The following is a 21,127-nucleotide window of genomic DNA, read 5'->3' on the forward strand; positions in this document are numbered from 1 at the left end:
GGCTCGAGTAGTGGGGTTTTATTTGCTTGCTATACCTGGCTGATGGCCCATCGGGAAAGGTCATACCCACTTTTGAAATCCACACTGTACTTCCAGGGACATGTTGGAATCCTGGTGGCATTTTGATATAACTCCCGTCATCTTACTTACATCCTTGATAAAGTAAAGTAAAGGCCCTCCCGTTGTTCGTCGATTTGCTCGAGGGGGCCCAGTAACGTCTCCATTGGAGACTTTGTTATTACTGTGTTTGGCATATCGAATATGTCACGGGGAGCTCCACTTCTTGGCATCTATCCCTCAAATACAAAAACGCTAATCTGAAAAGATACATCTATATCTAAGCTCATTGTAGGAGCAACCAACAGATGGATGAAGAAATTGTGCCATATACTTAATGGAATACTATTAAGTATTAATAGTAAGAAAAGATTAAAACCATGCGTAGTTTGCTGTACAATGGGTGGAGGGCTTCCTGATAAACGAAAGGGTGAAAGTACTAGGGGATAGCATGTGAAATATATAATTTCTCACAATAAACAAAAAAAGGAATAGTAATTCTGAGTAGTGAGAAACCCTTGGCCTTGGAACACAAAAATACCGTGCTTTGACACGGGGATTGAGAGCAGTAGTGGTGTGGTATGGTTTCCAGTGCCCCCAGTCTAATAGCCACCAACATACTGAGTTCTCCCTAACACTCACCTTTTGAACTGCCTTTCTCAACTTCCAGTATCTGCTTTTCACTGCTTCTGCTCACTGGCTCTTCATATAATTATGGCTAATTAGCTATTATATAATTGCTCCCAAAATTAGTTTAAAAAATACTTTGATGACCTCAGTTTCCAGTGGTCATTAGAGTAGTGTAGGAAGGAGGAGACCCCACCTGCCATGAGGACCCCTCAGACAATTCACATGGTGCATGGCTTCTCAGTGTGAAGGAACCAAAAGAAACAAAAGCCAAGTGTTCGGTTAAAGTGTGAACGTGGATGGGCTATGTTGGACCCCACACTTCTGTCTAGGCATAACTATCACATGACCCCCGAAAGACACATTCAGCTGTGTCCCCTTCAGTGCGAGGCTCTGGCACCCACCTGAACGCACTTTCCAGCTCCCTGAGCAGAAACCCCAGCTAAAGCCGGTCCAGGCTCGCCCCAGAGCACTGCACTGCAGACTGTCCGGGTGCCATCAGCTCCACGTGGACAAGACTCTGCTTTACTCAAGGCCCAGAACACCAAGAGGGCAGCTATTGTGGAGTCCCACAATACTTTAAAAAGACCAGTTGGGGGGCTGAACACTCTGGAGTCTTAAGAGTGATCTCTCCAAAATCGCGTTTGTGCTAATTACACTAATAGCCACTGAAGTAATAGGTAATGACCTTGCTTTACCTTGTACTGCCATCCCTGGTACCACAGTTCCCCTCCTGGCGTACAGAAGTGTCATCCCTCACCACACAGGGAAGAGACAGCACCGGTGTCCTCCCCCTCACCCAAGAAAAGGCTTGCTGTGTGCTAGAGACAACTGCAGAACTCTTTGAACTGCTCCTCATCTAAAACAATCAGGAGAGGGCCGTTGCTGACACAGTGGTATGCGTACACACTGACAAGGAACCATGGTCACATGAAATACGGTGTTCTCCAAACACCAGGGACAGCAGCTGGGTCAGATTTCCAATCCAGTTTCTCATACTTTTCCATTTTTCCTGTGGGCAAGTCTTTAGAGGAATCTTAAGGGCCCGAAGCTTGCCTTGCTCACGGCGCAAGCCGGGTTTGTTCCCTGGCACCCCAAGCCTGCCAGGAGTGATCCCTGAGTGCAAGCCTAGAGTAAGCCCTGAGCACCATCAGGCATGCCCCCCCGCCAAAAAAAAACCTAAAAGTAAAAGAATCATCTTAAACTGAGGACTGTGTCTCCACATTGATTCACAATATATTTCACTCATAGAGAAACTGGCCCACAATTCACAATATGGGAAATTCCATGGGGCCCTTTGGGCTCAAAGGGAACCACATGGGTGAAGGGAGGGTGCTGAAATCTCGCAGCCTTTTGGCGATACTTTTGTTTACTTAAGGTATAGACGATACTTTTGTTTACTTAAGGTATAGACAGTGGCTGGGATGTGACTCAGCTGCAGGGCACCTACCTGTAATGTATGAGGTCCCGAGTTCCATCTTCCATCCTTGCATCACACAAAGAGAGCAGGGGGCGGGGGTGGGAAGAGGATGACAGTGAAGGAAGAATAACAGGATGGAATTGGGGATTTCACCTGGCAGTGAGTGACTTCTTTGCTGAATCGGGTAATAATTGTTCAAACACTGTAAGACAATTTCCTCAATTTTTTGTGCTAAGATGACATGCTTTTAAGTTTAATTGGCATTAACATTTTCTTCAGTCTAGACTCTAGACAATCAACAAAACATTAAGCCTTGATTTAGAGCATCTCCCAACCTCGCTTATGAGTGCTCCCAAGCCTGTGGCTTGCAGGCCAAAGGCAGGGCTGGAAGCCCCACAGGCCATGTTTCTGCCCCCCAAATGGACCGGCTGACCTGAATTAGATTCAAAGTCACTAGGAAAGAGTGAATGTGAAGTGTTTGTTAACTTTAAAAATGTTTTGTTTTCCATGTACACAGAGCTGAGGGCTGGGGTGCAGGGCCGAGTGGGGGTGGGGGCTGGGGTACAGCTCCATCCCCCAGCACACCCCTGCCCCTCAGGTCTGAGCCCCTCCCTCTGCCCCCAGCCAGGCTGAGCACCTGGGGTGGCTTGACCCTATCTCACCGAGATGCCCATGGGAGAAAGCATGGAACCTTCTTTCCAGGGTGAAGGGGAGCTGCCAGCCCCCCACTCTTGCTGGCACAAAGGAGGTAGTGGGTTCCCTGTGAGACCACTGAACCAGCACCCTCTAGCCAGGACTCTGAGGTCAACGGGGTACAGCCTCAAGAAGACCCTAAGAAAGTTTCAAGAAACCTAGCCTGTCCTAGAGAATGCGTGGGGAGGGTGAGGAGGGTTCCTCAGCCACCAGAGAGCAAAAGGGGGGCCTGGGGGTGTGGTGGAAGCCTGGCACTGCCACATGGGAAGGTGTGGACTCTGAAGGAGGCAGGACTGCAGGCTTGGTTGACCGCTGGGGCCTAGTGGCCTGGTCACTCTCGGACCCCTTCCAGTCTTCATCCACCTGGTCCCGGTCTGGGGCCAGTGATGTGTCTGTGGCCTGGTCCCCCTCTTTCCTGTCACTGGGCTTTCCAAGGACGTTTACATTCCTCCCCAAACCTGAGTCAGAAATGAGGTGTCCGGAGTGTCCCACTCTCTCCTTTGCCTCGTGGCTCCTGGGCTGGGCAGGAGCGCCTAGATGAGGCTTTTTATCAACATCTTACTCAAGCTCTTTTCTGAGAATGTGAAAAATCACAAGGCTGAAGCGATAGCACAGTGGTAGGGCATTTGCCTTGTGCACAGCCGGCCCGGCCGAACCTGGTTCAATTCCTCCACCCCTCTCGGAGAGCCCGGCAAGCTACTGAGAGTATCTTGCCCGCACGGCAAGCCTGGCAATTCTACCCGTGACGTATTCTGTATGCCAAAATACAGTAACAAGTCTCACAATGGAGACGTTACTGGGCCCACTCAAGCAAATCGACGAACAACAGAGGGACAGTGCTACAGTGATAGTGCAGTACAGTGAAAATCACTAATAGTTGTTTTTATTCAAACTGTTGATTTAAGCATTTCTACTAGTTTTGTGTGAGCTGACTTGTTTACCTGGGGTCTGTGCCCAGGGCCAAGATAGTGTAGGTGGAATATTTTGGATTTGGCCTGGAGAGAAAGTAGCGGGGCTCAGGCACCTGCCTTGAATGTGGCCAAGCCAGCTCTGAACCCCCTGGCACTGCATATGGTCCCCTGAGTACAGCGCCAGGAGTAAGCCCTGAACAGTGCAGGCTGTGGCCCCCGCTCCAACTCTCAGCAATGATGAACTTCCTAAGAAACCACTTAACAAACCATTCCCTTCCCTCCCACCAGGGGCAAGTGGCTTCTGCATCTCATCAGGCCCTGATATTACAAGGGTTTTGCTGGGGCTTTGTTTTTGACGGGACCATTGCCCGGTGGCACCTGTGTGTAGCCCTGCCTTGTTTGCTTCTGAACTCGCCTCTTTCAGATTCTCCGGCCAATGCCACACTGTCATGATTACTCTGTACTAAGCCTTAGGATCACCAATGTGAATTCTCTACTTGGTTCCTCCTTTTCAAGCTTTTTTTGTTAGGGGCCAGGGGTGAAGCTCAGTGGTGAGCACTTGTCTTGGATATGTGAGGCGCAATTCTTAGCACCACACAAAAGAATTTAAAGAGTATTTTAGTTTTCCTTGTCCTTTTGCTCATATCCCTGTACATTTTTATTTTTTGGGGGGGTCACACCCGGCAATGATCAGGGGTTACTCCTGGCTCTGCACTCAGGAATTACTCCTGGCGGTGCTCAGGGGACCATATAGGATGCTGGAAATTGAACCTGGGTTGGCCGCATGCAAGGCAAACGCCCTACCTGCTGTGCTGTCGCTCCAGCTCCTCCCTGTACTTTTTTTTTCTTTGCTTTTTGGGTCACACCCGGTGATGCTCAGGGGTTACTCCTGGCTCATGCACTCAAGAATTGCTCCTGGCGGTGCTCGGAGGACCATGTGGGATGCTGGGAATCGAACCTGTGTTGGCCATGTTTGCTGCGTGCAAGCAAACACCCTACCCACTGTGCTATCGCTCCAGCCCCCTCCCTGTACATTTTTAAATTAAACTCTTGAAATCTTATGCAAATCCTTCCAGATCATGTTGAATCTATAGGTCAGTGGTGGGGTGTAGGATAACAATGGGCTTGTCCTTTCCGCCTTGCTGCAGGGAACTTAGTTTACCTTAAAGCAATGTATAGACACGGGAAGACGGTTAATATTATGCTTTGTAACTTGGGAGTTGATTGACTCTAATAATATTTACTCCTGGGCATCTGCTCTCGACTCAGTTGCCCTTAGTTCCTAGCACCCTAAAAGCAGGGTCCCGATGAGGGACTGAATAGACCCAGGGCAAGCTGTAAGCTACCCTGGCATCGGAATGGGCCAGGCCAGAGTACCACAACACTCAACTATAAGTTGAGAGCATGATCATAGACAGATGCTGTCATGATCCAAAAGACAGGACCAAGAAGATCAGCCGGAGAACTCCACGTCGGAACCCATGGCCTAGAATGGAACGAACAGGGTTAGAGACTGTCTGAGTTCACCATATCGATCTTTTGACATCCCATGGAATCCAGTCAGTAAAGGCTCTAGTCCAGCGGTTGTCTCCAAATCGTATTACGTGTCCAGCCCATCTGATCTTCAGCGCCTTGGCAAACGAGACAGCGTCCCTAATTCTTGACCATCAACAGAGATCAGAACTCCGGGTTCTTTCTCTCATTTGAGTGAAGCATGATACTCCAAGCATAGCTCTTTTCGATTCCTCTTTGGGAGACCCGAATAGCGTTCTCATCCTATTTTCGTAGGGCCCAGGTCTCTGAGGCATATGTTGAAACTGTCAGTTCCAGAAAGTTGAATCTAAACATTGGACATGGGAGTCTCCTGAACAATCAGTTTGAGGCTCTTCGTGTTCCTTGATCATGCAGACACCATTGAGCTACACTAGCACACAACAGGGATGAATGGAGACGTTACTGGCGCCCACTCGAGCAAATCGAAGAGTAATGGGATGTCAAGTGATCAAGTGATCAAGTAATCCAAAAGTAATGATGAGACTAGGACCCTGCAGGGGTTAGGAAGACTAACCTGGCCTGAGGACTGTGCTAAGACATCCTCAGGAAGAACCAAACCTTAAGTAAATATATCTCTTACTGTGCTCATACAGAATGACACTGCTAGAAACATTAGAAGTGGACTTACTACAACTATTTAAGTAGATTACTAGTTGAGGAAAGAAGAAAGTGACACACCCTGAATGGGATCCCACCCTTAAGCGGATCTTCTAGGAATCCAGAGTAATCTCTTTAGATGAGATTTTATCCTTGAGTTAATCCCCTGGAGGAGTGGCCTTACCTCTGATTTGTTAATATTCAACCTACCTTTGTGTCACTACCCTATGTGACTGCTATATAAACTAAGACTGGAAGAGCAGAGGGAAGGTGATTCAGAATCCAGAGAGTCAGAATCCAAAGCGAAGGGCTCCAGAGAGAGAGATCGGAGAGACCAGAGGAGAGACTACACAGACAGAGTCAGAAATAGAGAGACAGAGAGAAGAGAGCACAGCAGCGTGCACAGAAGCAAAGCACAAAGGAGGAGCCATCCCAATCTGGTCCATACACAGCAGCTCAAGAGCACCAAAAGCGGGCAGCTAGAGAGAGCTGCCCAGAGAGCCTGCCAACAACACATCATCTTCGCATCCCTCCCCCATGCGTGCAAGATACAGTTTTACAGTGGGGGTTGTGGGGGGACAGATTCACCACCTGTGTTTGTCAGTCCATGAGACACGAATGATCACTCTGTGTATTCTTCATATCGTTCATCAGTGTTTTGTAGTTTACAGCATAAAAATTCTGTATGGTTAGATTTTATCCATGTTTCATTTGTTTCAAAGCTATTGGAAACAGCACTGCTTCCAATTTAATTCCTTGTTCATTGTTGGTAGGTAGTAATACAATGTGATTGTATTATTGTATGGTGACCTTGCTAATATACTCATTGCTGGTTCAGGAGATTGTTTTTGTACATTCCATGAGATTTCCTACATCAGCAGTAGTACTACTGGGAACAGACCGTCTTGTTCCTTTTGCAGTGGGGTTTTTGCCTCTCACCCATTTCCTGCCATGCCAGGAGGTGGCACAGTGTTGCAGGGTGGCGAGTGTGGGCCTCCGGCCTTGCTCCCAATCTGAGGGGAAAGGAAATCAGGCAGAGCTTGATTTTGTAATAATTTTTGGCAGGGCTGTCAAGGAACAGATACTACTCTGTGGATAAGTTTATGGCCTAGAGCTTTCATGGTCTTCACTCACCATCCCCCATCCCTGAGACCGGTCACTGTGTTTGTTTCCAGGCGGGGATGTGGCTCAGTGGCAGAGTGCTCGCCGGGTAAGGCATGAGGCTGAGTCTGACCCCCAGGGCCACGCTAGAGCAGCATTTCGGGTCCCTTGATTTCCCTCTAGCTTTCCTGTCTTCTGTTTTACTGGTCTTTGTTATTTGCTATCTTTGTTATTTCCTTTCCTTCTGCTGTTGGGTTTAATTTGTTCTTTCTTGCTTTCACAGTTTATTTTTGCCTTTTTAATGTGATTTAATTGAGATGATGAGATTTCATTCTTAACAACTGCCTCATTGAACAGCCCAGGCTACTTCGAAGCTGGTCCAGCAGCGTCCGAGCTTCTCCACAGCACAAGCAGTGCCCCCTGGGCTTCCCACGTGCCCAAAGCAGTGCCCAGCAATGGCCCCACTGTGGTCACCACACCCTCCAGTGGCCACTGTTCTGGCTTGGACCAGAGGTAGATCCTCTTGGCTCCTGCAGCACCCACGTGTCTGGCTGCAGGACCACCGCGCATCCACGACTGCTGAGTAGAGACCGTGCTCCGGGCCCCCTGCCCGTCCCTATCTGTTCCCACACAGCAAAGGGGGCCTGTGGACACGCCAGCCAGGGATCAGGCAGGCCACTCGGAGGGCTGAGTGCAGGTTCTGCATGGGGGAGCCCCAGAACCACAGGGCACCGCAAGCAGCGAGCCCAGGAGCAGCCCCAAGTACTGACGGTGGCCCCAAAAGGAAGGGAAGGAAGCAGGAGGGGAGGGAGGAGAAAGGACAAAACGGCCACACATGTCAAGCCTCCCTGGGTCCTGCCTTAACTGACTGCCGCAGTGTCCTGCCTGGCTCTTGCCCTCACTGCCACTGTTCCGGCCCGGCTTTCACAGTCAGGGCCGCAGAGCAGCGTGGACTTGACCGCGACCAGCAGACTCGGTTTGTGACTGACTGAACAAGCAGCAGCCAGGACTGGCGCTGCCCAGCCTGACCTGTGAGGCCTCATCCTGACCCCCTTACCTCCTCTAGCTGCAGCGAACCCATGACTTCCAGAATGGACCACTGTCACGTCAGGGCTTCTGGAATCTTCCACAGCCTGTACCAAACTGGCTTGTTCAACCATCAGGTCTCAGCTTGGCTCATACCAACCTGGGTTCAAGTGTTCCAAGGGCCAAGGCTCCTCCACACACATCACATAACACACAGACACACATACATAACTACAGAGATACCCATGCAAGAGATACACACAGAGACATACCACATTCAGATGCACAGACACACAATGAACAAGCCCTCCATGCCCCCATCCCTCTCCACACAGTGGACCTACTTTGGTCTAGCTGGGCCGCAGGGAAGCACCAAGCAAGGGCCAAAGCACCTCGGTGTAGCTGGAGCCCGTGGGCCACTGTGTGGCAGCGAGGGGATGTGAGGGGTGGATGACACGTCGTTCCAGGTTCTGGGCCGCGACGCCCCCCTAAACTATTCCTGCCTAAAGTCAAGCACAGACCCAAGATGGACCCCAAAGGGCAGCAGAGAAGACTTCTGCACCCGTGGACAGGTGCACAGCTGCCAGCCAGCCGCCTCCTGAGGGGAGCCACGGGGGGCACAGCCCATGGGGCTTCCCCTGGGGCTCTGCGGTCAGGCAAGTGTGCTCCTCCCAGCTCTCCATGGTGCTACCCCCGACTCAGCTCAGATCAGACTCTGGTGCTCACAGAAGCCTTGAAGGCTTTGAGGGGTGCCAGCCCAGGCAAACTATCCCTGTACTCGCACCCAGCCACACCCCAGGCCTCTGTTTCCCCACATACCCACCCCGCATCCGTGACACTGCACAGTGACCCAGGGCCTGCAGGCTCAGAGGGCTGCAGCACGTACTCTACATGTGGAGTCTGGGGTTCAGTCCCTGGAACCTCATGAGTCCTGGCACCACTGGGTGTGGCCCAAGAAACACAGCCCTGCGCTGAACAGACCTCGGCCTGCCACCCTCCCGCACTGTGCCAAAATGCCCCGATTCTGGGTTCCTGAGCAGGAGGCTGTAGGCGCCAACATGGACTCTAGGCAGATTCAGTGTCACCCAGTGTCTCCCAGTGCCACCAGTGGTCACACATGTCCAGTGGGTGGGGGTGAGATGGGGGAGGGGGACAGCGGGGCAGGCAGCCACCCACTTACCCCATTCCTTTGGGCCTCAGTTTCCCTTTAGCTCAGGGAAGCTAGATTCCCACATTCAGGCAAGAGTGGGGAGATTCCCCCAGAGGCCGGGGTGGGGGTGGGCACCCCAGTACATTGGGAAGGCTGGAAAACAAATGCACCGGATTCAGGTCAGGAGAGCCGACTGGCCACTGTGGCAGCTGGCACAGCTCAGTGCCTCGACCTCCAGGTAGGGCACAGGGTGACACTTCTACCCCACCAGGGCTTCAGCGAGAATGAGGTTCACCCCCCAGGGCCTTCGAGCCCAAGTCTTGCCAGCCTGGCCAGGAGTTGGCACCCATGGCCCACACAGCCCGCAGGCCTGCGGCTCGCAGCTCTAGCTCAGCACTGGCAACCTGGGCCAGTCAGCAGGAACCCCCATACCCTGACCCTCCAGTCCTCACAGGGGCCATCAGGGCTCCCAGCGAGGCCTCCACGAGGCAACACCATGGACACACACAGCAGAGAGACAGTGGCCTCGATGCCCGATTTAATGCCAAGCCACCACTGCCTGGGTGATGTCCACAGACCTCCCTCCTCTGCCTATCGCACTGGCCACACTCAGTCACGTTGCGGCTCTGGGGCCTCCTCATCTCAGCTCCACCAGCAAACTGCTGATGGCGCCCAGCAGCTCCCGGAAGTAGCCATCATCCTCGCCCTCCTGCAGCTCCAGCGTGGCCAGAGCCTGGTACTCGGCCTGCAGACTGGCCAGTGTCCTGCCAAGCTCGGGGTCCTGCTTGTAGCGGTCCCGGCAGGTGGGCAGGAGGGCACCCAGCGTCTGCAGCACCTTTTCGCGGGCGTCGTGCTCAGGCAGGGCCAGCAGGTGGGCCGTGATCTCACACCAGCCCTGCTCCTGCAGGCTGGGCAGGAGGTGCACCTGCCGATACTGCTGCAGCTTCTCAGGGAACGTGTCCGGGGTCAGCTCGGCCTCCTCCTCTGCAAACATCTGCTTCCCATGCAGCCAGGGTCAGGCAGGTGGGGAGGAGAGGACAGAGGGGGAATCAGTGCTGAGCCCACCCTCTGCTTCCCCTGAAGACCTCACCAACCTTAGTGGAAGCATCCATGTGGCAAGAGAGAGGCACCCAGGTGGCATCCCTGGTCCCACCTGGAGTGGTGTGGGTGGTACAGACTGTGAGTTCCAGCCCCAGCTAGCCCCACCCCAACAGCAAATGACCTGGGGTCAATAGTGACTTCTGGGGAGCTGATTCATTCCCTGCCAGAGATGCTGACTGGGGCTGTGGGGAGGAGGAGCACTGGGCTGGAACTCAGCCTGCACCCCTGCACCCCACCCTATGTCAGTGTCTCCCTGGAAGGGCAGGGAGGGTGCATGTCCCGCAGGGGCACATGGCGGAGGACACGGGCCTCACCTTCTCAGTGACCAGGTCGTAGAGCAGCGTGACCACGCGCACGGCCAGCATGTCGGAGCCCTTCTCCTGCACCAGGCCCCGCAGCACCTGCAGGCCACCGAGCTTCAGGAACTGCTGCTGCGCATAGGGGAAGTGCCGCAGCAGCGAGCATAACGCGAACAGCACCTGTGGGCACAGAGTGACATGGGATCTGGGGAGGCCACGACACATAGGAGTCCAAGTCTGGGGGAGTCAGGCACAATCATCCCAGATGCACCAGGAGCTGATGCCCGGCCTCCCACTAGGGTGCAGCCTCACTGTGTGAACTGGGTAGAGCGGGGGCAAGGGGGGACAAGGGGGTAGTGGGGGCAGGGAGGAGTTGTCCCTGGTGACACACAAGGCCCTGAGGCGTGCAGCAGGCCAGGCAACACTCACCTTCTTCTTGGTAGTGAGAGGTTGCTCAGTGGCCAGGATGACCAGCAGCTTTTGCAGGGTGCCCCCCTCGATGGCCTCCACCTGGACTTTGGGGTTGCTGTGGAGAGAAGTCAGAGCTTGACTGCGCCCGCTTCTTGGGCTGACTTCCTGCCAGTCACCCCAGAAACCAGGTGGAAGGGGAGGCATCTTCTAAGACAAGCTGAACCGCGGGTCAGGGCAGATCCCTCGGTACCGCAGCCAGTGGCACGGGCAGCAGGGCCGAGGTCACCAGCTGGCCCCGCCTACGGCATGACCTGGAAGGAATCCCCTTCGCCATCTTAACTTCCTCCTAAGCTCCTGAGATGGCACGATCTCTCTGAGCCAGTGCCACGACCCCAGGCACATCATGCTGTTGCTCTCGGGAAGGGGTCCTAACCCCTTCCACGTCTCTCTTCTCCTGTGGGGGGCCCAGGCAGCGGGCAAGTGAGGCATGAACTGGGGGGGCTAGTCAGAGGAGGACCGAGATCCAGACCCAGAATCTCAACAGGGCCCACCCAGTAGCCCTTCACCCCAGGAGCAACCCCCAGGATTTCTTCCTGGAAATCCTGCTGTGGGTCTGCACGAGGGCTGAGGCCACCCACCCATAGCCAGGCCTGGGCCAACCAAGGCCTCAGGGAGAAAGCCTCACCCCAGAGCTGTCCTGGGACTCAGTCTGGGCAGGAGACAGGAAAGGGTCTGGCAAACAAGGCGGGCTCGGCTCCCCTGCTCAGGAGGCAGGGCCACCCTCCCCACAAGCCATCAGTGACTCCCAGACGCAGTGCGGGCAGACCTTGAGTCTGCTCTGAGCGATAGTGCAGCACGGAGGGTGCTTGACTTGCACAAGGCTGACTCAGATTCCACCCCCGACACCACCTATGGTCCCCCGAGCCCCTAATTCCTGAGTGCAGAGCTAGGAGTAACCCTTGAGCATTGCTTGGGTGTGGCCCAAAGCCCAAAACCCAAATCAAAGCAAGAAAAGCACAGGAGCACTTGGGGCCTGGGTCAGACCCAGGACTTCCTTTGCTACAGGGCCAGCTCAAGGCCACCTGCACTTTTTTTTTTTGCTTTTTTTTTTGGGGGGGGGGGTCACACCCGGCAATGCACAGGGGTTACTCCTGGCTTATGCACTCAGGAATTACTCCTGGCGGTGCTTGGGGAACCATATGGGTTGCTGGGAACTGACCCTGGGTCAGCTGCGTGCAAGGCAAACACCCTACCTGCTGTACTATCGCTTCAGCCCCTGCACTCTGCACTCTTCTCGTCCTTATCCCACAGGTCCCGACCCCTGTGCTTCCTAGCCTTGACCCAGAAGCCCCCCATGCCCCCATCCTGGAGAATGAGTTCAGGTGTGGGAGCATAAACAAACCTGCCGGAGTTGGCTCCTGGTGGGAAACCCTTTTCTACGTTTTCTGGAAGGGCAGTAAAGAGGGGTACCCGAGGTTGCTGGTGGGAGAGTGGGTCCCAGGAAGCCCCCAGAGAGGGACCACACCCCCTCTGTTCTACCAGTCACCAGCTCCCATGCCCAGAGAGCAAAGCACGCCACCATTTCCCTCCTACAGATGGGAAACATCTATGGCCCCCGCAACCTCTCAGCCAGGAGGAGGTGCAGAAGCGCTGGGGTCATGGGAAGGGAGGCGACAGCTCCTCTCTACAGGCAGGGAGCCCTGGAGCAGAGCCCCTCCCTTAGCCCTGCTCCCCCAATTTGAGAAAGGCAGCTGCTTCATCAAAGCTGCGCTAATTAGGGCTGTCTGTGCCGTCATGCGCTGAGAACACTCACCCGAGACAGGCAGGGTCTAAGAAAAGATCGCGGCCAGGCTGTGACACTCAGACGCCGAGTGCCGCCTCCCGCAGAGGGGGCTGTGAGCCCGACAGCGCGGCAATCTGCGGGGCACTGTGCACAGAGTGGGGGGCCGAGGCACCCACGACAGCCCACGAGGGGTCATCCTTATCTGTGGCCCAGGGGGCTGGAGAGATAGTACAGCAGGTAGGGAGGGCCCTTGCCGTGCACACAGATAACCCAGGTTTGACCCCCAGCACTCTATATGGTCCCCCGAGCCCCATCAGGAGTGAGCCCTGAGTGCAGAGACAGAAATCAGCGTGGGTGCATCCCCCCAAAATAAACGGTGAGGCGGAAGAGGAGATGGGTGCCCCGGGAGGTGACCTGAAGGTCTAGAAATGCCCCCCCCCACAGCTCTTTCAGAGGCAGGGGACGCTGTGTACCAGGTATTCCCCCAAAAGAACAGCAATCAACAGAGTAATGGGCTGGGGACAAGTGCTGCCCAAACCATCCTCATGAGAGAGGAAAGGTGGGTGGGGAATGACGCCCCAAACAGGCTGGCTGCGGGCAGACAGTGCTGAGGACCCCGTGGGCAGGCAGGGTGGGTACCCCACGAGCAGGAGGCAGCCCTGGGGATGCTCGGGGCTGTGGAGGCTCTGAACTGAGGCCCAGGGATTCAGAGGGGAGCAGGGAGCCAGGGAGGGGGCCATGTGCAGGGAGGTGGCGGCTGAGCCCGCTGCTGTGGCTAGAGTATAGGCATTCAGAACATGCCCTCCTCAACCCCACCAGGGCATCTCTGGGGGTGGTGGGTGGGGTGGAATCAGGTGCCCCCAGGGCATGAGCAGAGCCAGCCTGACACAGGAGCTTGGGCGGTGAAGAGCTAGGGCAGTGCATGGATGGGCCTCTGCCTCCCGCCTTTCGTTGGAGCCCCTGCTGCCTCTCCCATATGGGGATCCCTAGCCCGCACTGGCCACTTGCCCCCACCTCGCCAGAGCCTTCACTGTTGCCCAGGCCCTGGTGGCTGGAGTATGTGTCTCCACTGCAGTCAGTACGGGCTTCTGGCATGGTGGGGCAGCCCGTCACCCCATCTGTGGGGGCAAGAGAGGAGGCTGACCCCCTACAGCAGTGGCACCCCCTTCCAGGCATCAGGAAGACTGGCCTCTCCTCCTGAGCAGCTCTGATGAGGTGCCCTACCCAACTCTGGTCACTCACTCAGAACTCAGGGGTTCCATGGAGATGGAGGGGATCCATCCCTCTGCAAACAGCCTCCATGCACTGTGGGGTGGGGTTATCTCAGCCATTATAAAGGTAGAGCCTCTCTCCCCTTGGAAACACCTACAAAGTCAGTGGGGAACCCCAAGTCCCCCTTCACTTCAGTTCTGCCTGTGAGGCAGGGCAAAAGTCTCTTGTGAAAGAAGCACCGGAGGGGACAGTGATGACATCACAGCGGGGAGGGAGCTCATGTTGACATGACCGACCTGGGTTCAATCCTGAGCCCTCCGGGATTGAGCCCTGAGTACAGAGCCAGAAGTAAGCCATGTACACTGCTGGGTATGCTCCCCCCCCCGCCCCCAAATAAAAGGAAGGAAGGAAGGAAGGAAGGAAGGAAGATGGAAGAAAGGAAGCAAGGAAGATGGAAGAAGATGGAAGGAAGAAGCAGAGAGTACTGAAATGCAGGCCACTGTGGGCCTCAGGAAGCCTGTCATGTCACAGACAGCACAGAGGCAGAGGGGGAGACAGACTGGGCTGCACCCTCAGCCCCAGTGTGTAGCCACCCTGGGTTGGGACGGGGCCTCTTTGCAGGTCGTGGCTGTGTCTTGACATCTGGGCATCGGGGGCGTCCGAGAGCAGGGCCCCGCAGCACTGGTGCTCAAAGTCAACAGAAGGATATTAAGGACGCAGCTCTTCTCCGACGGGATAAATGAGAATAAACCTTGTTCAGAGCTAAGCCGGCTGGACTGAATCAATACCATTAGCACTTGGATTACCGGGATGCTGGCGATCAGCAGGCGAGTCAGCTGTCTGTGGAGGGAGGGGCCAAGGGAGGCAGCAGCTGCTGCGTGGTTGCCCTCCCGGCTGGGGGAGGTGGCCGTGCAGAAATGGAAGTGATTGCATCTGCAGAAACCAAACCTTGCGGGTCAGGGTGGCAGCCGTGGGGGCAGTTTGCCAAGGGTCAGAGGTTTTATTTTAGCTACCAAAGCGGAGCATGCGGCTGGGGCAAGGGGAGGCAGGAGGCGGGTAACGCTTGCCATCGGGGTGCACATTCAGACCCATGGGACGGGGGACGTGAACATGCTGCCCACTGCAGCCCACACTCGGGACTGGAGACACCAATCCCAGACCCCCGTGCGACCAAGAGAACCCTCCTGGGAACGAGAGGGCAGGCAGAGCCTGAAGCCAAGCGGGGTCCTCCCAGGGCAGGAGAGGGTGCAAATGAGCAGGCTACTGGCCTGAGAAGACGCAGACGCGGAAACCCTGCCCTGGGCGGAATCCAAACCAGGTTCAAGCAGGAATCAAGAAAAAGGAGGAAAGCTGGGAGATTCAGCTGGATGGTCAGGTGGGGGCTGAGGACATGGACATACACCCAGCAGCAGAGCATGGCCGAAAGCAGGTGTCAGGAGTATCCACGAGACCCCGGGGGCAGAGGAGAGGAATCTCTCAAAAGCTCTTTCCAAGTGCTCAGAATATTACCAAGGAGGAAGAATACTGCTCCTGTGGCTCTCTTAGCAGAGGGAGACATGGCACTGCTCTCACAGGCAGCCTGAGAAGGTGCTGGCAGGAGCAGGCTCGGCTGCGCCAATGCCGGTTCTGCCTGAGGTGCTCGCCCTGCTCACCCCAGGAAGGAAATGCCTTTCTGGGGAGCAAGAGGGTGTCCAGTGTTGGAACCCTGATCATCCATGAAACTCAAGAGTTTTCAGGGTGTGAGGCCCCAGAACAGGCTCTGGGACTGGTACTAGCCCACCTGGATCAGAATCACTAGTACTGGACACTCACCTTCTAGGCGCTCAGCATTCATCAATCCATTGATGGAGAGATGGACAATGGAAAACGCAAATAAAAACGGAACAGGTTTGCCAACAAAGTATTGACCACACACAGCAACCCCACCAGAACTGAACCCCAGGAGAAACAAATGTCCAGGACGCCTTCACTATCCCTCCTTGTCCCTCCCCCGCTCCAAAGAGGAGCAGCCAAGCATCTTCCTCAGACACTTGACAGCTCTCAAACAGCTCTGCAAGATTACCCAGGGCACCTTCTCCCCTTAAATCACTTCAGCCTGGCAGTCAAAACACTACAGGAAAGTACGAAGAAAATGCCCAATCTGCCGGCAAGTTACACAGTGGTGAAAGAACTTCCACTGAGATCGCCAGCTGCCAAACATTTGACCATACTGGCCCTTTTTCATCTCTTCTTTTCTGGAACATTTGCGAGTGCATTGCAGACGGTGCCTCAGAGTGTCAGGCAAGCAAGTCCTTAATCCAGGCCTTAGACCGATTGGCCACACTACCAGATGAGGCATGCATGTCCTAAGAACAGACCTACAGCTCAAGAATCAGAATCAGGAAAATTCCATCATTTCCAGATGATCTGCTGATATTGAGATTTTTGCCAATGGTTCCAAAAATATCCTTCTGGAAAGTGTCATTGGGCCTAGGTGCCATCCAGAACTGAGGGTGCCCTGTCTCTTTCCTCCCTGCCCCCATCTTTGTCCCTCATGCCACTGATACACGCCTCTCAGTCTGTGTCTTTGGGGTGATTTCACAATGATATGGAGGTTGTACAGGCTGAAGGGGAACCACACTGTGGAGGCCTTTGTGCTCTGTGGCAGGGGGCACATGAGGTCAGACCCACCATCACCATGCTGACATGAAGCATGGTGATAGCAACCTTCACCTCAAAGATATTATTTATCCCTCATAAATCAGTAAATGTGTTTGGGGAGTAGTTTGTTATTCACCAAAGTTTCATCTGCTCATTTTGGCATCCAATAACAATTCTTGCTAAAGAAAATTCTTCCATGACAACTGCCATGTAAAGCTCATCATTGGCCCAGCTCTAAAGACTCACCATTAAATCTTCAAAGAGATAAAAGTCAAGCCCTGAAAATTCAAAGGTACCCCATTCTCCTGGCTGAAAACTCTGGGGTGCCATTAGAAGGGGTTTGGGTTGAGTCCCCACCCTGCCAAAGCCCTGGCAGCTGCACCCACACCCCACAGATACCACCACGCCAGAAGCCCAGCTCCTCCTCCACTATTTCACAACAAATCTCTGCAGAGATGCCAAACTGCCAGAAAGTCCAGGTACACGTTTTTAGGCTGAGAACTCTGGGGTCTTCTTGAAGTGGGGGGCTGGGAACAATCTCTCCCCAAGCCCCTGTATTTTCAGAGGCCCTGGCAGTCACACCCACATCCCACACCTCTGCCATGTAAACTCATGGCACAGTTACATATCCTGGATTTTCTGGAGCGTGGCTAAACCTCCAAATCCTACAATACTTCTATCCCAGAGGGAACACACTAAATTAGAAAGAAACGTGACACAGAAGCCAACTACGCTCAATAAACAATATCAAAGAAGGCTCAACTAGCAACAGCTTAGTAAACCCTCAGACAAGGACCCCATAGTGAGATATAACAATTTTCACAGATTTTCTTTTACTAAAGTATTTTTTTGATAATTCCATTAGTCTAAATAGTTGTAACAAGCAATGTAACAAGCAATGTAAGATAAATTGTTTTGTACTTGTTAAGGGTGCAATCTTGCGGGGAGTGGTGGGGAAAATGGTGACAATGGGGGAGGGAAGGTCAAACAGTGGTGGCACTGGTGTTGGAATACTGAATGCCTGTAACAAATGCATTATGAACAACTTTGTAAACCACAGTGTTTGAATAAGGAAAAATATTTATATTTTTTAATTCTTTCATGATATTTGATGATTGCTTCTTTTCTGATCAGATAGATGGGGCTCTGCCTGAAAGTTTTCCTTCTTTACCATTTACTCTTTCACTTGTATCAATATGGATGTGTAGGTTCATATTTAATCAATGGGCTATAATCCATTCCTAACATTGTTTATCTCAATGTGCAAATTATCCCTGATTTAATCACCAGAGACTTTTTATACCGGCTTCTGTGTCTTTCGCGACACATTTCCATCATTCTCTGAGCACATCCTTAATTTCTGGCACAAGATGTTCTTGTATAAGAGTTTGTATTTTTCCTGCACCAGCTGTACAATCAGCCATTTCTACAGGGAGCAGTGAGGGTGCTTTTTGAAAATTCAAAGAGATTTAACCTTTACCCCATTCATACTAAATCACAATCTTGCAAGATGGTGCTCAAAATGCCTGCCTTTTCATCACTGTCTCACACGAGCCTTCCTAGAAGCAGAGGCAGTGACCTGAGAGCCAGGTGAGGGGCACTCTTCGTTAGCAGCTACCTGCGTTCCCAGGCTCCTGCTGCTCGAGTAAACTCCTGATTACTGGCAGCTGTCTCCTCATGGCCTGAAATGTGCTCCAATGAAGCTTATGCCCACTGGTCCCTTGTGACCTGTCAGAGTTGAGGGTCACAGATGTTGCCCTGACCTGTGTCTGGTGCTTGTGGGAAGCTTTACACACAAGGAAGCATCCCGTGGCCCTACAGGACGCCCTTCTGGGCCTTCCAGGGGCCTTCCTGGCAGTGCTCTACAGTGGGGCTGATGCCATTTTTCCACTTCTGGGCCCTCCCAACCTGAGAAATTCTCATGCAACTCCAGGTTACAAATCAAACATTTATTGACAGTGACTCAGGAAGAAATTTGTTTTAAAAAACACAACTAAAGCCGTGTGACCCTGCATGGGGTGACATCCTCAGTTTAAGAATCGAACTCTGTGGGCCACTGCTCCTCAGCCCAGGAGATGCTGCTGGGGTGCCACCGTCCACCTTTAGCCAAGCTGATCCTCACCTCAATTGTCCCTGCCCAGGCCACAGGCTGCATTTTGGTCTTTGGCAGCAGAAACACTGAACCCCTCAGACTGGGTCTGCCCAGGCCAGAGGGTCTAGAGGTTGCTCACAGCCCAGGAGCTCTGCCACATGGCCCGGAACTCAGTACAGTCATCAAGGTGCATTCCTATCATGGAATCACATGGGTGAGTCAGCTGGGAAAAAAGCACATTACCAACACTCCAGCCCCAGGAGTACGACACTGTTCTGGATGGTAAGATGTACTTTCTGATGTACTTTATGAACGTGACTTATAAAATTTTCAATGTGATAACAAACTTAGGCCACCACTTTCACTGTCTGGGTCCTGCCTCTGAGCCTGTCACTATTCTTTTGGGTCCTGAGTCTGTCATGGGTTCAACATGTCAGCTCCTGTTCCCTGACTTGTGTCTTCAGCCACCATATCCTCATCACTCTACACGCAGGGTGAGTGTGGCAGGAGCTCTCCAGTCAGGGCTCAGCTGACACAGAATCACTTGTAAGTAAACAGTCATTGGGCTCAGTATTTTGAGTGGCTACAAATCCACGTCTTTATCATCTTTTCTCCAACTGACCTATTAGAAATGGAGAGATTTTGTCCGATTCCTCCCCGGGAGGCCATCTCTCCAAGCGCCTTTAACACTGCCCTAATCTCCGAGGCTTGCAAGTCTTTCTAAAGAAGAAAAATAGAATTGGAAGAGAGTGACAGCATTCAAGGGTGCTGATAAAGTTCTATTTCTTGCCCCCAAGAGGTAGTTACTTGGGTATGCTGACTTTCAATCACTCATCAAGTGGCATGTGTGAAACTGATGTACTTTACTGCAGAAGGGAGGGAGGGCAAAGAGGTGAAGGGGGTGGAGAAAGAGGGAAGGGGGGAGAGGGGGGAGGGAGGGAGAGAGAGAGTCTCTGAGAGAGAGAGGGAGGGAGAGAGAGAAAGAGAGAAAGAGAGAGAGAGAGAAAGAGAGAGGGAGGGAGGGAGGATGGGAGAGAGCTGTTTTCACAAAATCCACACTAGCTCTAAGAGATTCTCCTCCTCTTTAGAAACGTTCACTGATAAGTGTCTCCATGCTGGAGAGAGTAGAGGTTAGACTGAGGCACCTTGCATGTAGCAGACCCTGGTTGGGTACGAACACCATATGGTTCCAACAGTACAGGGTGTACTCCTGGAGGCCCCAGGGCACTGCTAAGTATGACTGTGGAGGCCCATAGGCCCACTGTGGTGACCAAGTAATCCTTGGTCCCACAGGGCCCAGAGAGCACCAAATCCTGGGGTCCTCACATTGACCTGTCTTCCTAGCTGGCTGAGAACTGGAGGGAGGAACCCCAGTTCCTAAACACTGCTTGGGAAACCCCAAAACAAAACCAACAAAATAATAAGTAATTAAATCACATCTCCAAAATATGCCTTTTATTCTGAAAACACCAACAGGACTACCCAACTCCTCTCAGCCCCGCCCATCCCCCAGAGCACCTCACACACACCACGACTAGCTCGACTAGCTCGAGTTTCATGAGATCTTTCCAATACTGACAGGAGAAACCCACCCCACCTTTTCTACTTCCTCATACTCCTGAGCCTAATTAGAGATCCTCATAATCATGTTTGCTTCACTCTTTCAAAGTGGCATAAAGTCTACTCTCCTGAAGCGGGAAGGCAGTGGCACCAGGGGAACTGTGGGGAAGCACAGACCAAACACCTGAGCACAGTGTCTCTGCGCACGGGCCTCCTCCCTCTTTCCGCCTCCCTCCACTGCTCAGTGCTCCTGTTCTCAGCACCCCAGCTCTCGCCCACCTGGCACTTTCAGATGTGTCCCTCTTTCCTCTTCCTGTTCTTGAGCGGCAGGCCCCCTCTCATCTCAGACTCTGGCAAGAACTCCCCTCTGCTCTCCACTCAGCACCTCGGCTTCTTTCCACGTTCCCTTTCTTGTTCTTCTTTCATTAGGGGCTGTAATCTCTAGGGACTCTGTCAGGCACTTTTCATTTCTCGGATTTGGTGTCATCCTTTCTATCCAAGCTCTCAAACTGACATCACCACTACTTTCTCCTGTACCTTCTAAAATCTGTTTCCCTGTCCACCAAACTCAGGGTTCCGCACTTCCCCAGACTTTCTACAAACGCACTCAGAAACTCTCTTGTTGCCCAACAAACACTCCTGTTGCTCAGAATATAACTGCAGTGAGGTGAGAGAGAACAGTAACAGTAAAGTAAATTAAGACTTAAAGCAGGAGGATCCAGAGAGGCAACCTGGTGAGGAGGGTGCTTGCCTTGCACGCGGCTGACACGGGTTTGATCCCTGGCATCACATATAGTCCCTGAGCAACATCAGGAGTGATCCTTGAGTTCAGAGCCAGGAGTAACCCCCTGAGCATTGCCAGCTGCAGCTCAAAAACAATTTTTTTTTAAAGA

At 53.0% G+C, this 21,127-nt stretch overlaps 1 protein-coding gene across 7 annotated transcripts in view; it reads right to left on the minus strand.

Moving 5' to 3' along the window:
- Positions 1 to 9,665: 9,665 nt before the first annotated feature.
- Positions 9,666 to 21,127, minus strand: part of SIL1 (SIL1 nucleotide exchange factor) — a 372,411-nt gene continuing 360,949 nt past the window's right edge. For all 7 annotated transcript variants that reach the window (XM_056124475.1, XM_056124477.1, XM_056124476.1 and 4 more), the window contains 3 exons: positions 10,966 to 11,062; positions 10,552 to 10,716; positions 9,666 to 10,130 (listed from right to left, as the gene is read on the minus strand). In XM_056124475.1, coding sequence (XP_055980450.1) covers positions 9,774 to 10,130; positions 10,552 to 10,716; positions 10,966 to 11,062 — 619 coding nt within the window. In that variant the 3' untranslated portion in view covers positions 9,666 to 9,773. The remainder of the gene's footprint in view (positions 10,131 to 10,551; positions 10,717 to 10,965; positions 11,063 to 21,127) is intronic.

Source organism: Sorex fumeus, unplaced genomic scaffold (assembly GCF_029834395.1).
Source record: "Sorex fumeus unplaced genomic scaffold, SorFum_2.1 ptg000051l, whole genome shotgun sequence".
NCBI classification, from domain to species: domain Eukaryota; kingdom Metazoa; phylum Chordata; class Mammalia; order Eulipotyphla; family Soricidae; genus Sorex; species Sorex fumeus.